This window comes from Podarcis filfolensis (assembly GCF_964270895.1).
Source record: "Podarcis filfolensis genome assembly, chromosome: 8".
NCBI lineage: Eukaryota > Metazoa > Chordata > Lepidosauria > Squamata > Lacertidae > Podarcis > Podarcis filfolensis.
In genome coordinates, this window is record NC_139611.1 from 79,786,998 (window position 1) to 79,800,739 (window position 13,742).

General features: G+C 48.0%; 1 protein-coding gene and 1 long non-coding RNA gene across 29 annotated transcripts in view; one reads left to right on the plus strand and one right to left on the minus strand.

The window, feature by feature from the left end:
* Positions 1 to 13,742, minus strand: part of ARHGEF1 (Rho guanine nucleotide exchange factor 1) — a 69,381-nt gene that overhangs the window by 7,491 nt on the left and 48,148 nt on the right. For 11 of the 28 annotated variants that reach the window (XM_083626881.1, XM_083626899.1, XM_083626895.1 and 8 more), the window contains 11 exons: positions 13,324 to 13,406; positions 11,459 to 11,584; positions 9,910 to 10,024; positions 9,353 to 9,453; positions 8,240 to 8,317; positions 7,649 to 7,721; positions 6,710 to 6,877; positions 2,855 to 2,942; positions 1,779 to 1,880; positions 851 to 921; positions 543 to 710 (listed from right to left, as the gene is read on the minus strand). In XM_083626881.1, coding sequence (XP_083483007.1) covers positions 543 to 710; positions 851 to 921; positions 1,779 to 1,880; positions 2,855 to 2,942; positions 6,710 to 6,877; positions 7,649 to 7,721; positions 8,240 to 8,317; positions 9,353 to 9,453; positions 9,910 to 10,024; positions 11,459 to 11,584; positions 13,324 to 13,406 — 1,173 coding nt within the window. Of the gene's footprint in view, positions 1 to 542; positions 714 to 850; positions 922 to 1,778; positions 1,881 to 2,854; positions 2,943 to 6,709; positions 6,878 to 7,648; positions 7,722 to 8,239; positions 8,318 to 9,352; positions 9,454 to 9,909; positions 10,025 to 11,458; positions 11,585 to 13,323; positions 13,407 to 13,742 lie in introns of all 28 variants that reach the window. The other 17 variants (XM_083626879.1, XM_083626898.1, XM_083626873.1 and 14 more) reach the window with 3 other exon arrangements.
* On the plus strand, positions 1,817 to 8,942 carry LOC310769247. The gene is made up of 3 exons (XR_014551570.1): positions 1,817 to 1,908; positions 6,145 to 6,291; positions 8,550 to 8,942. It is a non-coding gene; the product is annotated as an uncharacterized lncRNA (long non-coding RNA).

Genomic DNA, 13,742 nt, shown 5'->3' on the forward strand with positions numbered 1-13,742 from the left:
GGCCAATGAGAGTTGTAGCTCCAAATCTCTGGAGAGCAGCAATTTTGGGGAGGCTGCTCTACATGTCTAGATAGGCTTAAAGGTAAAGGGACCCCTGACCATTTCGGTCCAGTCACGGACGACTCTGGGGTTGCGGCGCTCATCTCGCTTTATTGGCCGAGGGAGCCGGAGTACAGCTTCCGGGTCATGTGGCCAGCATGACTAAGCCGCTTCTGGCGAACCAGAGCAGCGCACGGAAACGCCGTTTGCCTTACTGCCGGAGCGGTACCTATTTATCTACTTGCACTGCGTGCTTTCGAACTGCTAGGTGGGCAGAAGCAGGGACCCAGCAACGGGAACTCACCCTGTTGCCGGGATTCGAACCGCCGACCTTCTGATCGGCAAGTCCTGGGCTCTGTGGTTTAACCCACAGCACCACCTGCACCCCCTAGATAGGCTTGCCTATGCGTAAATGTTCTTAAGCAGACACTGGAAAATGCAGAGTTGAAGGTGCCTGCCTGCCGTCAACAGGCAGGGAGTTCCGAAGGAGTAGCGTTACATACTTCTGTCCTGTGCGGCGGATGACAGGGCCCCCTGGCCTATGGGCCGGTGCTTGTGCAAGTTCAGCATGTCGTCCAAGATCTCCTCCGTTGCCTTGCCCAGCTTCGGTCCGCTCACAGGGCTGCGCCCCTCGAACTCGGCCCCTTCCAGCATCCCGTCCTTCTCTCGCTCTGCTTTGGGGTACCAAAAGACCAATCGGATCCCTGCTCTCAAAGAGCCCCTGGATTCCCCTGGCTCTGAGCTCGGTAAGAACCCAGAACTCTTATTTTGCCCCCTCCAGCTCCTCCAAACCGCCTGGCCGCAAACTCACCCTCCGAATGCAGGGTCTCCTTGTGGGAGCTGCCATTCTCCGTCCCACCCAGCAACCCCTCTGAGTAGCTGCTGAGGGAAAAAGAAGAAGTTGTGAGTGCAGATCTATGCCGGCGGTGGGGAAATGGGTTGCACTGGCAGGCTGGGTCCTTCCTTCCCCCCGCACACCCCATCAGACAGCCCTTCCAGTGTCAGGGAGCCAGCCAGCAATAAATCACACTGAGTAAGTGAAGTTAACTCTTTATAAGAAGAAACAAAGCCTGTTCAGAGGAGCCAGGCCTCATGAGCACAGCAACTCTTCTTGGTGGGTCTTGCCCTTATGAGGCAACTGCCTAAGACTCCTCTGCCTCCCGGTCCTTCCCAAGCAATCTGAGACTGTCCCAGCACGCCTGTCTTTGCTCCTCCCCCTTCATACCTCTTCTGGTCCTGGGAGACCAGCAGGGAGGGGAGCTAGTTGCAGCAGGATGGGGAGAGACCTCTGCCTCTTCCCCAGCTGGACTCCTCTCTGCCTCTTGGCCTCCCTCCTCTTCTGCTTCACCTTCTGATTCTGCACTTGTCTCTGCCACAGGCTCTCCCTGCTCACTAAACCCTGTTACCTCTTCAGTTTCTGACACCTCCTCCTCTCAGTCTTCTCCCTTTGCCCCCTCCCTAAAATTCTTCTGCCCGGGTGGGACCTTTCTTTGAACTGTGATATTGCCTCTCATTGGTCTGGATGCAGAGACGCTGCGTGGAGGTTATGTTTGCAAAAACTCCTGGGTTTTGCATGGCTGGAACGCACAAAGGAAAACGTCCCGTCCGCTACCCTCCTCATTTTTGCCTCTGACTTTGCCTCACTTCCTTCTGGCAAGCAGGCCCCACAAAATGCCCCACGTGGCCTTTGGTACGAGAAAGGTTTAGACATTTTCCCTCCCCAGGAACGCCAGGCTTACAAGCTGGGGCTGTGTGGCGAAGACCGACTGTTTGGCACTGAAAGCCGTGGTTTAATGGGGACCTTCAGAGAGCCGGCCGTGTCGCTGATCATACGGCACCAGCTAGAAAAGAACAAAAGAAGGGAATCGGGTAAAACAAAAACTGAGTGGTTGATTTGACAACAGTTAGAGGTGCTGGGGCTCACGCTGGCCTGGACTCTCCAAACCTGGAGGCCTGGCCCCTTAAATGCCAAATGTACTGCTCATGGCGGAGGCACTTGGAACATGCTCAGAGACACCCACCACTATAAGCCCAGGGAGGAGCCCCAGCGCAAATTAAGGAATGGCACCTGTGAGTATAGTGTGGTATAAAAATTCAATTAATAATAATAATAATAATAATAATAATAATAATAAGCTTAAAGACCTAAGGTAAAGGGACCCCTGACCATTAGGTCCAGTCGTGGCCGACTCTGGGGTTGCGGCGCTCATCTCGCTTTATTGGCCGAGGGAGCCGGCGTACAGCTTCCGGGTCATGTGGCCAGCAGGACTAAGCCGCTTCTGGCGAACCAGAGCAGCGCACGGAAATGCTGTTTACCTTCCCGCTGGAGCGGTACCTATTTATCTACTTGCACTTTGATGTGCTTTTGAACTGCTAGGTTGGCAGGAGCAGGGACCGATCAACAGGAGCTCACCCCATCGCGGGGATTTGAACCGCTGACCTTCTGGTCGGCAAGCCCTAGGCTCTGTGGTTTAACCCACAGCGCCACCCGCGTCCCTTGGTGCTAGGCAAAGTCATATTTTGAAAATTGACTCTGAATCGAAGCTGAGAAAATTGAACTACCCTCGCCTCTAAAACTACCACCCCTCTGTTTCTGCCACCCACTCCAGCTCACAGACTAAACCCAGCCTTCCCCAAACTGGTGCCTTCTAGATGCTTTGGGCTACAACTTCCATCAGCCAGTGAGCCAAAACCTGGAGGGCATCAAGCTGGGGTGGTGGTGGTTGGACCAACCCTTTTGGTACTCCAGCGGTAAATGCCCACCTCCCACCGCCCCAGCCAGCAGCATCTCAATCTCGCCTCCCCTGTTTCTTACTTCTTCCTTTCCAACACCGTCTGCGCAACCAGCTCATAGATCTGGGCTCCGTCCTCCCAGCTGAAAATCACGTAGAAAGCCTTCATATCTAAGAGGAGAGAAGGAAATGGCAGGTTCAGAATCAAAAAAGAGGAGCGTCCATTCGAGGTTTGCCCGATAGGACGTTTCCAGCCAACCTTCTGGGGGCCGCATGCCCGGGGTGGGCAGGGCCAGAGGTGAAACTGGACGAGTGTAAATGCTACCTTTGTACAGTAGGCTACACACTTTCCCTCTTGCCTTCCATACAGGCAAGGAAGAGGCGTCGTCGGGGTTTCAAGGGCACATTCCAGCCAGGCAGAAACATTTTAAGGCAAAATTAAAAAAATCCTTCCAGTAGCACCTTAAGAGACCAACTAAGTTAGTTATTGGTATGAGCTTTCATGTGCATGCACACCTCTTCAGATATCTTAGTTGGTTTTCCCAGTAGTGATGTATGGAAGTGAGAGCTGGACCATAAAGAAGGCTGATCACCGAAGAATTGATGCTTTTGAATTATGGTGCTGGAGGAGACTCTTGAGAGTCCCATGGACTGCAAGAAGATCAAACCTCTCCATTCTGAAGGAAATCAGCCCTGAGTGCTCCCTGGAAGGACAGATTGTGAAGCTGAGGCTCCAATACTTTGGCCACCTCATGAGAAGAGAAGACTCCCTGGAAAAGACACTGAGGTTGGGAAAGATGGAGGGCACAAGAAGAAGGGGACGACAGAGGACGAGATGGTTGGACAGTGTTCTCGAAGCTACCAGCATGAGTTTGACCAAACTGCAGGAGGCAGTGGAAGACAGGAGTGCCTGGCGTGCTCTGGTCCAGGGGGTCACGAAGAGTTGGACACAACTAAACGACTAAACAACAACAACAAAGGTGCTACTGGAAGGAATTTTTTTATTTTGTTTCGACTATGGCAGACCCACACAGCTACCTACCTATAACATTTTAAGACAGATGCACTCAGTTGGTACAGCCCGAGACTCTTAATTTCAGGTTCGTGGGTTTGAGCCCCACGTTGGGCAAAAGACTGCTACATTGCAGGGGGTTGGACTAGAAAACCCTTGAGGTCCCTTTCCAATGCTATGTTTCTATGGGTGAAGCAGTGCCAGCGATGGGCATGGTCTAGGGCAGGGGCCAGCAAACTTCTTCAGCAGGGGGCCGGTCCATTGTCCCTCAGACCTTGTGGGGGGCCGGACTATATTTTGGAAAAAATAATAATGAACGAATTCCTATGCCCCACAAATAACCCAGAGATGCATTTTAAATAAAAGCGCACATTCTACTTATGTAAAAACCTGCCGATTCCCAGACCGTCCGCGGGCCGGATTTAGAAGGTGATTGGGCCTTAATCCGGCCCCCGGGCAGCGGTTCTCAACCTGTGGGTCCCCAGATGTTGGACTACAACTCCCATCATCCCTGAGCTCTGGCCTTGCTAGCTAGGGGTGATGGGAGTTGTAGTTCAACAACATTTGGGGACCCACAGGTTGAGAAAGGCTGGTCTAGGGAGTGCCGAGGGCAAGGCAGAGAGGCCTGGAGATTCTCTGTGCCTGAGCTAAGGGGATTCAAACCCCTGTCTGGAGAGCTGCCTGGGGACTGGCATCAGTAAGGTTTTTGTTGGCTCTGCCACTGGGACTGGAGGTTCTGTGGCATCCTGTTGTGTGTGAGCAGGGGGTGTGGCAGGGGCGTGTTCTTGTTGCCATGAGTTCATTGGCTGCCTCTATGTGCAGGTAGGAAGTCAGTGCAGTGGGGGGTGAGGGCCTCTGATCGGTGGGATGTGGCAACTTTCCTAAGGACTCAAGGGGCTTGTCTGTTGTTTTTTATACCATTTTTGCATCTTCTGGTTGCATGATTCCCCCAAACCCCTTAGCCTGAGCCTGCGTGGGCTACCATGCCCACAGCACCAGCAGCATATATTGAGTCCCAGTGTATCAGGAATAGAGAGGATTGCTGTCAATTCACGCCAAATTAAGAAGAAAAAAACTGCCCGACCTGCATGTAAGTTTGTGCAGGTTGCAGAATTCCGCATTCCTGGCACAGAATTCATGCTGCCTGGGTGCGGATGATGCACGGCCAAGAATACAGAGACCGTCTGCAGTCAGAGCTGTGCTTGCAGCAGAATTTTAGATTATTCAAGGTAAGGATCTAGGCTGTTTATGGCTTCCGTCCCAATCTTTTATTTAAAAACAGCATAGGAGACGAGAATGGCCCTGAGCTGAGCTGAACACTAAACTATTAATAGCTGCTGCAAGGTTTGGGTTTTTTAATTTAGCTCGCACTGCCTGTTCTGTTTCAAGGTTTCCTTTTCTTCCACAACCAAAGAAACGTAATCGTCATACGAAGTTTCCTCGCTGCCAGGGAACTGTCCCACCTAACTAAGGAAAGCCTGCTGGGCCTTGTAGGTGCCCACAATCTTGTTACTGGAGTTCCTTTATTCACCGAAGAGAGCCAGCCTGGGGTCTCCCCAAATGCAAAGCACACGTCTACCACTGAACAGTATTCCTCCTCCACTTAAAAACTTCCTTGGGGGGGGGCCCACATTCTTAATTTTAACTTCACTGCTTCAGTCCCAATCGGTAGCACAGGGTTCCCCCTCACAGCCATGTCCCCTCATAGCCACATCCCTTTCAATATTATACAGTCATAGAATCACAGAATTGTAGAGTTGGAGGGGACCTCCAAGGGTCATCTAGCCCACCCCCCTGCAATGCAGGAATCTCAGCTAAAGCATTCATGACAGGTGGCCGACCAACCTCTGCTTAAAAACCCTGCAATGACGGCTTCTAATATTATACAATAATTTTACAATTTAATAATAATAATAATAAAGGATCCATTGCAGCTATCATTGCAGATCTCCACGTATTGCCTTTCAGCCAGATCTACTATTTTCTGTGCAAAAGACCTGGAGCGCTCCAGTATCTTCCAAGTGACCTAAGCTGTGCCTTCCTTGAAGTTCCATTGCATGTAACAGAACTTGAATATCATTCTCTTCAACCCGAGAAGCCCCTTGTGTTCTCAGTGTCCCTAAATGCTTAGCTTTGAAGCATACAGAACAACAACTCCTATGCCCTTTTAAAAATGAGTTTTTTGTGGTGGGGGGGGCTATTGGGTTGTTGTTTTTATTTTTATTAGATATTTTGTGGTTTTATATCTTGATTTTATTCTACGAACCGCCATGAGACCCCCTGGATATAGGGCAGTATATAAATTCAATATAAAAAATAAAAAAGCAAACAAATGCCTCATCGTTGCTCCTCCATCCTCAGCGGCAGAGTCGCCTCCCCTTTCACTCCGACTGGTTCCAATCAGCATGAAGGATGAGAATAATTCTTCTCAGTGGCTAAAAAGCTACCCCTTTCACGCTAGCCGGGCAGCTCTAAGATACTGGAGATGGGAGCCCTGCTGTAGAAATAGTAAGGTGTCTTTGACCCCAGAACACTACACCTCTGGTCCTAATGTTGCTATTTTTTTTTGAAATTTTTGAAATACTTTATTGTCACTTGTACAACTTGTATACAGTGAGATTACATGAGCACCCGCCACTCAGCTCTCTTAGTCTTAATTCCCCTCGTTTACTGACACACACACACACCAAACCCAAAAGTCAGTTGCCCTGTTGTTATCTTTTCATTCAGCAGCCTAACAGCCCACGGATAGAAGCCGTTCTTTACCCTGTTGGTGCGACTAATCATGCTTCTATATCTTCTGCCTGAGGGCAAGAGATCAAGAAAGTGCCGGCCAGGATGTGAATCAATCTGAGAATTTTCCTCACTCTCACTCAAAGTGGAGGTGCTTCCACCTCACTCACCCACCCGCCACCACAGCACCCACCTGTGGCCACTTCGCGTGTCATGGCCGAATTGAGCCTGATGATGGGGCTCAACATCTGCTTCCCGTCAGGGGTTGGGTTGATGGTGCGGCTGTGGCACTTGAGGACCAAGCGCTCCTCCTGCTTCTGCAGAAGCACCAAGATGTCGTCCAGCAGGAGAACGTGGACATCTTTTTTTGGAGAGGTGGGGGGTAAGAGAGAGAAGGTCAGAGGTCTGATGTACGCTTCCGAGCCTTGCTGGGAAACCCAGACCCCCCCCCCCCAACCAAAGCTGAGCTTATAGAAAGGGGTGCCCTGAGGGGGTGGAGCCATTGAAAGCCCCACCCCTTCAACTCAGAAGCCACGCCCACAAATCTCAAACGTAGTCAATGTCAACAAGGTTGCATAGGGGCCCAGAGGGCCCATGCAAGGCTGAAAGGCCTACTGAGTGAAGTCCCCTTACGCCGACCTCCCCGCTAGTCTCCCGGCACTCAAGGGAAGAATTGTAACAATATGTAAATAAAACAATTGCTTGGAGGACAGCAAGCCCATTATTCAGCAATACTGATGGGGAAACTGCCCACAAGGTCCGCCCCAGGGTGGGGATTGTTATGCAGTGAAGAAAACCCACACCTCCTCCCCTTGAAATAATACCATTCCAGCAGGTCCGTGCAAGAACTCTGTAACGGTGCCTGAGCTTTCTTTTTTCCTCCTCCCTACCAATCCCTTTTCCTCTCGTGCCATGCCTACAGGCAAGACCTGTAGGGGTCCCATTTCAAATCATTTTTGGGGCTGAAGAGTGGGATGAGAAGGATTTAAATAAATAAATCCACTCAAATCTTATTTCAATTGCGTCAGCACGCTGCCCCTGGCATCAAGAAGAAGTTCTTGAATCAAAGCCCTGTCCCAGAGTTTAAGCCGAGGAAGACTCCCACGGAAGAGTGAGCCTGAGCTCAACTTACCTACTGATTTATCCTTGGTGATACGCCAAGTCAGAGGTCCCTCGTAGACGAGGTTTTTCTTGGTGATGTCATTCTGTGGGAAAGAGATGGTTACAGCCTGAGCTTTTGCATACGTTATCATTTCATGCACAAGCCCTGGGGAAACCAGAGCTCATGGAAGACCACACTTTTCACTCCAAATCAAAGAAACACTCTTATAATTTTACAAACCTCATTACGTAAATTGGGAGCACCAGACCAGTTGCTCAGAGCAGCCTTAAAGCCACATTTCAAAACAGAGGCCCTTTCCCCCTTGATAGCAGCCGCGTGACGGGCTGAAACCCAACAGGTACAGCGTAAGCATGGAGAGACATGCTACCTACTGCAAAGTTCTTTAAAAGGTGGCAGGCTCCCTTGAGGAAACAGGTGGAATTTTTTTAGAGAATTTGCTCCCCACCCCATTGAAAAGGTGGCCCTCCAGATGTTGCTAGACTCTCATCAGCCCCAACCAGCAGGGTCCAAAGTCAGGGATGATGGAGAGTATTTGGCTGCTCACAAGTTCCCGACTCCCCAGTCTGCAACCAGGGAGGAAATACTAGGCCAGAAACTCACCTTAAAGTCACTAAGCAGTGGATCAGTACTTTGCTTCAGGTTGGAGAGGTCAAGGCGACGCTGATAATCTTTCAGTTTCTGAAAAACGCAGAGAAGAGGACACACACATACAGAGAGAGAGTGGCAAGGGAGGATTAGAAAGAGCAGCTGCCCAACAGAGAGGTACTTATTCATTTATCAAACTTAGTAGTCGCTTAAAAAAAAAAAGCTAACTCAAAAGTGACGTGCGAACAATAAATACCCAATTTATTGTGGGTACAGAAATTCATATGAATGATAAAAAAAATGTTTTTATATGTGATAACTGCAGCAAGGATATTGTTAGCCCAAAGATGGAAGCAAGAAAAAATGACAACTAAAGAAGAGTGGCAAGAGAAATTGATGAACTATGCTGAGATGGTGAGATTAACAGGGAAAATTTGGAACCAGCAGCACCAGACTTTCCTAAAGGAATGGAAGAAGTTTTCGACATATTTGGAAAGCAACTGTAACCAACTGATATCACTTGTAGGGTTAAAAGAAGTTTTGTAAGGAGTAATATATAAATTATTGTGAAAAGAATTAAGAATAGGTATTAAGATTTGAATTTAAAGCAATAACTATAGTAGCAAAATGCATAATTAGAAAAGATTTTAGAAAACCATCAGTTGAAGTTGAAGGGCTGTGATAGCCAAAGATTTTGAAATGATGTTTAAAAGAACGATATGTTGGAAAATATGTGTAAATACCAATAAAAAACTATTATAATAAGCAATAAATAAATAATAACACATGCCTTAAAACCACCATAAAGCAAAACGCAAGAGAACTCTAAAACTCATTCAGTTACTTTTAAAGACAGGATGAAAATAAATAAAAGCCGAAGGATGGGGGGGGGCGGGACAAACGTTCTGATTGGTGCCTAAATTTAAGTGATGATGGCACCAGGTGAGCTTCCCTGGGGAGAGCACACTCCAAAAAAGGAGGTGGCCACCACTGAAAAGGCCCGTTCTCGTGTTGGCATACAGAAAAGGACCTTGGATGACAATCGCAGGGGCCAGATTGGTTCGTACGGGGAGAAGTGGCCCTTGAGGCATGATGCTGTCAGGCAGCAAGAAGAAGAAGGACACTTACCAGTAAGTTCTCCATGTCGCGCACCTCCTGATTGACGTGGTTGAGGATCTGCCGACAGCAGTTGGCCGCCTTCTGCACTTTCTCCCGTTCCTCGGCCTCCTCTGCAGCACAGATCGAAAAAGGCGGAAGTGTTTTTTCAAAAGGCATCCCATTAAATACAGCCCCAGTGTTTCCCTATCTAGAATTCAGCTCAGATCTAGATTCAGGGTTGGATTTTTCCCCCCCTCAGGAGGGGGAGAATATTGTGAGTCCTTCCTCCCTCCCGCAGCAAAATCAAGACTCAGACAAATGCCTAGAGAGGCTTTAACAACCAATCCCTTTTCACAGGGAACTCAGGGAATCGTAGGTTTGGGAGGAGGACAGAGGGCCTACCAACAACTCTGAACCCCACCCCTAACAAAACCACAGCTCCCAGAATTCTTTGGAGGGGAATCCATGCATATTTAAAGCGGCTATCTCAGTACTTTAAATGTACAGTACGTCGTCTGTTCCGCCCTTGGCTCAGCTGTCCCTGTGCGATTGTCACAGCGACCTCCATCCTCCCCACCTCTGCTCACCTGTGCATTTGGCAATGTTGTGAAGGAGCAGCGGATATTTGGTCAACCTCTGCATCTCGATGGGGATGATGTCCTTCAGTTGCAACCGCCGGCAACGAGGCTGACTTTCTGCTTCCTGCAGGGATGAGAGGGAAACACCTGGCTGCTCACTGAGTCTGGGTAAATGGAGGAGGTACAGTGGGGAAAGCCTCCCCGGGGTCGTTTTTTTTTGGATCGGTATCCAAGCTCAGTGTTTGCAAAAACAACAACTTTCCCCCCTTCTTAATGGCATATACTTTTGATTAATGAAAGAATATCACCTGACCCTAACAGGGAAATGTTTCACTGGGAGAAAGGGAGTAGGAACCTAGGGCTGTCTTCAACCAAGTCCTACTTAGAGTAGACCCACTGGACCTAGCATTGAATACCACCCTTAACCAGGCCTGCTAGTTTTTTATTTAAAAAAAATCTCTTCCACAAAAAGCCAAATAAAGTTATCCAAAATAATTTTTAATTGGACACATGCTTTACGAAAATTTATTCTGTGTATGCTTAAGCCTCATGGAGCTACGCATTCACACTAAAAAGAGAATTGCCTCAGAATTACCTCACAGCCTTATAATGAATTGAAAAAAATGTTGAAATATACATTTATTAAGAAACCAGAGGCCTTTCTTCTTGGAATAACAGGTCTGGAACTGCCCAAGAAAGATGTTAGATTGTTTTTGTATGCCACAACTGCAGCTAGAATTTTGTTAGCTAAGAATTGGAAAACACAATTCCCAACAGTGGAGTCCCACAAGTCCCAACAGTGGAGGAATGGCAGATGAAGATGATGGACTTTTGGGAGCTAGGCAACCTGACTGGAAGAGTCTGCGACCAGAAGGAGGAGGAGTACCAGGAGGAATGGATGAAATTTAAAGACTATTTAGTTAAATATGCCAAGATAACTTAATTGGAAAAACTTGCAAATACCAGATAGGCCTAGGATTTAAACATGTGATGTTAGAGAATAATATGTTTAAAGTTAAAATGAAAAGAAAGATATTACGTGATTAAGTTAATTTTATGAGAAATTTGTTTTGGAAAACTCTTACAATGATATACGTTAAAACTCAGCCAGGGGGATTCGAGGAAGTCACTTAACAATGTTACTAAGATTGGATTAAGTACAGTTAAGATGTATGTTTATTTGTTTGTTTAAAATTTTTGGAAAATCGATAAATATTTTTTGGGGAAAAACCAGAATTACCTCATAATGAATTAATGAAACTTAATTCATTATTTTTGTACAACATAAAAGGTTTCTTGGGATGCTGAATTGTACAGCTTATACCATTTTTTTTCACCGGAAAGGAACAGTGGAATACACATGGCCCTACCATAGAAGGAGAGGCAAATTCATAGAATCACAGAATTGCAGAGTCGGAAGGGACCATGGGAGTCATCTAGTCTAACCCGCTGCAATGGAGGCATCTTTTGCCCTACGTGGAGCTCAAACCCACGACCCTGACATTAAGAGTCTCGTGCTCTACTGACTGAGCTATCCCCAGTCTCCAGCAGCAGTTACCTGGATGAACTGGTTGAAACGCGGCTCCTTCTTCTGCTTGGCTTTCAGCTGCTCCAGAGCAAACGACTGGCGGCTGCAGAAACGGGCCGAGATCTTCTGGAACCAGGCTCCTTCAGGACCATCAAACTGGGGGGGGGGGGGGGGAAGGTTGGTGAGTTGATCACCCAGAGGGATCTTGCAAACCTTTGGTCCCTTTCTGATAGCCAAGATAGCCTCTGCCTTGCCCCACACCTTTGCCTCTTCATACCATTTTTGGCTACTCAAGAATCACTGTGATGTACCTGGGCTGATTCACCTGCGCAGCCATTATGTTTGGATTTGATATCCCGCTTTATCATTACCCTAAGGAGTCTCAAAGCGGCTAACAATCTCCTTTCCCTTCCTCCCCCACAACAAACACTCTGTGAGGTGAGTGGGGCTGAGAGACTTCAGAGAAGTGTGACTGGCCCAAGGTCACCCAGCAGCTGCATGTGGAGGAGCAGGAAATCGAACCCAGTTCACCAGATTACGAGTCCACTGCTCTTAACCACTACACCACACTGGCTCATTGTGTGGCATCATCTAAGTGCTGAGCCACACAAAAGTTGCTATCCTGCCCCCCCCACCTCTGGGGATCTCAGGGGGAAAAGCTCTTTCTGACAGGCCCCATTCCCAGCCTTTGCCTTCACTGTACAGTTTAAACCACGAGTCGAGAACCTTTGTCCCGCCAGATGTAGCTGAACTACAACTCCCATCAGCCCTAGCAATCATGGCCTGTGGTCAAGGGTGTTTGGAGCTGTAGTTGACCAACCTCTGGGCAGACAAAGGCTCCCCACACCTATTTGAAACCATTCCTTCCCTGCCCCTAGTATTTTCTCCCAGAAGAGAGAAACCGAGATACGTACAGTAACAGAGACATAATAAGATATATTTCACACATGGGCAAGAGGGCAAAGATTCCACAGGGATCATTTAGGAGCCGTTTGAGATATTCTTTAGTTCTAATTTTATTTTTAAAAAGACCTTATGGCCCCAACCCGTGCAATATTTTTATGCTTCACCCGCCGGCTCACGGGCTACGCTTTGAGTATCACGGAGTGGGATGGAGACAGCTCAGGCCTTATCTATTGATTCATTTTTTTCAAAATGCGTATTTTTATTGCAAATGTAACAGAATTTTTTTTTTAAAGTAACAGAGTGAGCTCACGTTAACAATAAGAACAACCCATCAAGTCTAATTAAAACAGATGTATTAATAGAAGCAGTAGAAAAATGATAGCAAAATGAAATGGAAGCTCACAAGATTATGTCTGGCCACAGAGCATAACCTGTGCCTTGATTAAGGTCAAATAGGGCATTCATGGATTGATTGATTGATGGGTTGCATTTGCCTCCCACCTTTCCTCCAAGAAGCCCAAGGAGCCATACATAATTCTTCCCCCCCCCCCATTTTATCCTCACAACAACCCTTTGAAGGAGATTACGCTGAGGGTGACCGATTGGGCCCAAGATCACCCAGGGAGCTCCCTGACAGATTGGAGATTTGTACCCCAATCTCCCTGGTCTTGACTACCACACCAGCTTGTTGAACCGGAGGAGAGCTTTGCGCTTACATAGCTTGTACCCAATATGCTACATCAGCTCTGTAGGCGGCAAGCATCCCGTTTCATCAAAACGAAGCTCTGATCTGACCTCATGCTCTTCATTATTCCCTCAGCCGACATGCTTCAGTCTGTTCCACTCCTCATCCATGGACCACGGCCCTGCCTGAGCTTTTGATCCCCGCTCCAAAGCCTTTTAATTTCTCAGGAAGACCCCCACCCCTGGCCACGCTGCCCTCCATCCCTCAAAATACTGGTCCAAGCTGGCCTCCCCCACCCCCTTACCCGAGCCAGCAGAGTGTTCCCGATTTCAGAAACAAGGGAATTGTTTTCCTCCCTCAGCTTCTTTAAGCTCTCCAGAAACACCTCTGAGGAAAGAAAAAGACACACAGAGAGACACACTGGTTATGGAAAAAAAACAGTGCAATGACCTCCTCTCCTCAAGGAAATTCTCAGTTACTGAGTGTGCACCAGCTCATACCCTGAAGGAACCAGCACAAGCTGGACATCCGTCCCTGCAGGCTCAAAGACCCTTCTCCACTCGCCCAGGCCTTGTTCCTTGTTCCACGGTATGTGGGTGCTCACGATTGAAACACATAGCCAAGGAACTGCATGCACTACTTTAAAAGAGAATGTAATGAAAATGGTCTATCGCTGGTATCTAACACCTGTCAAACTAGCAAAAATGTATAGGACGAGTAGTA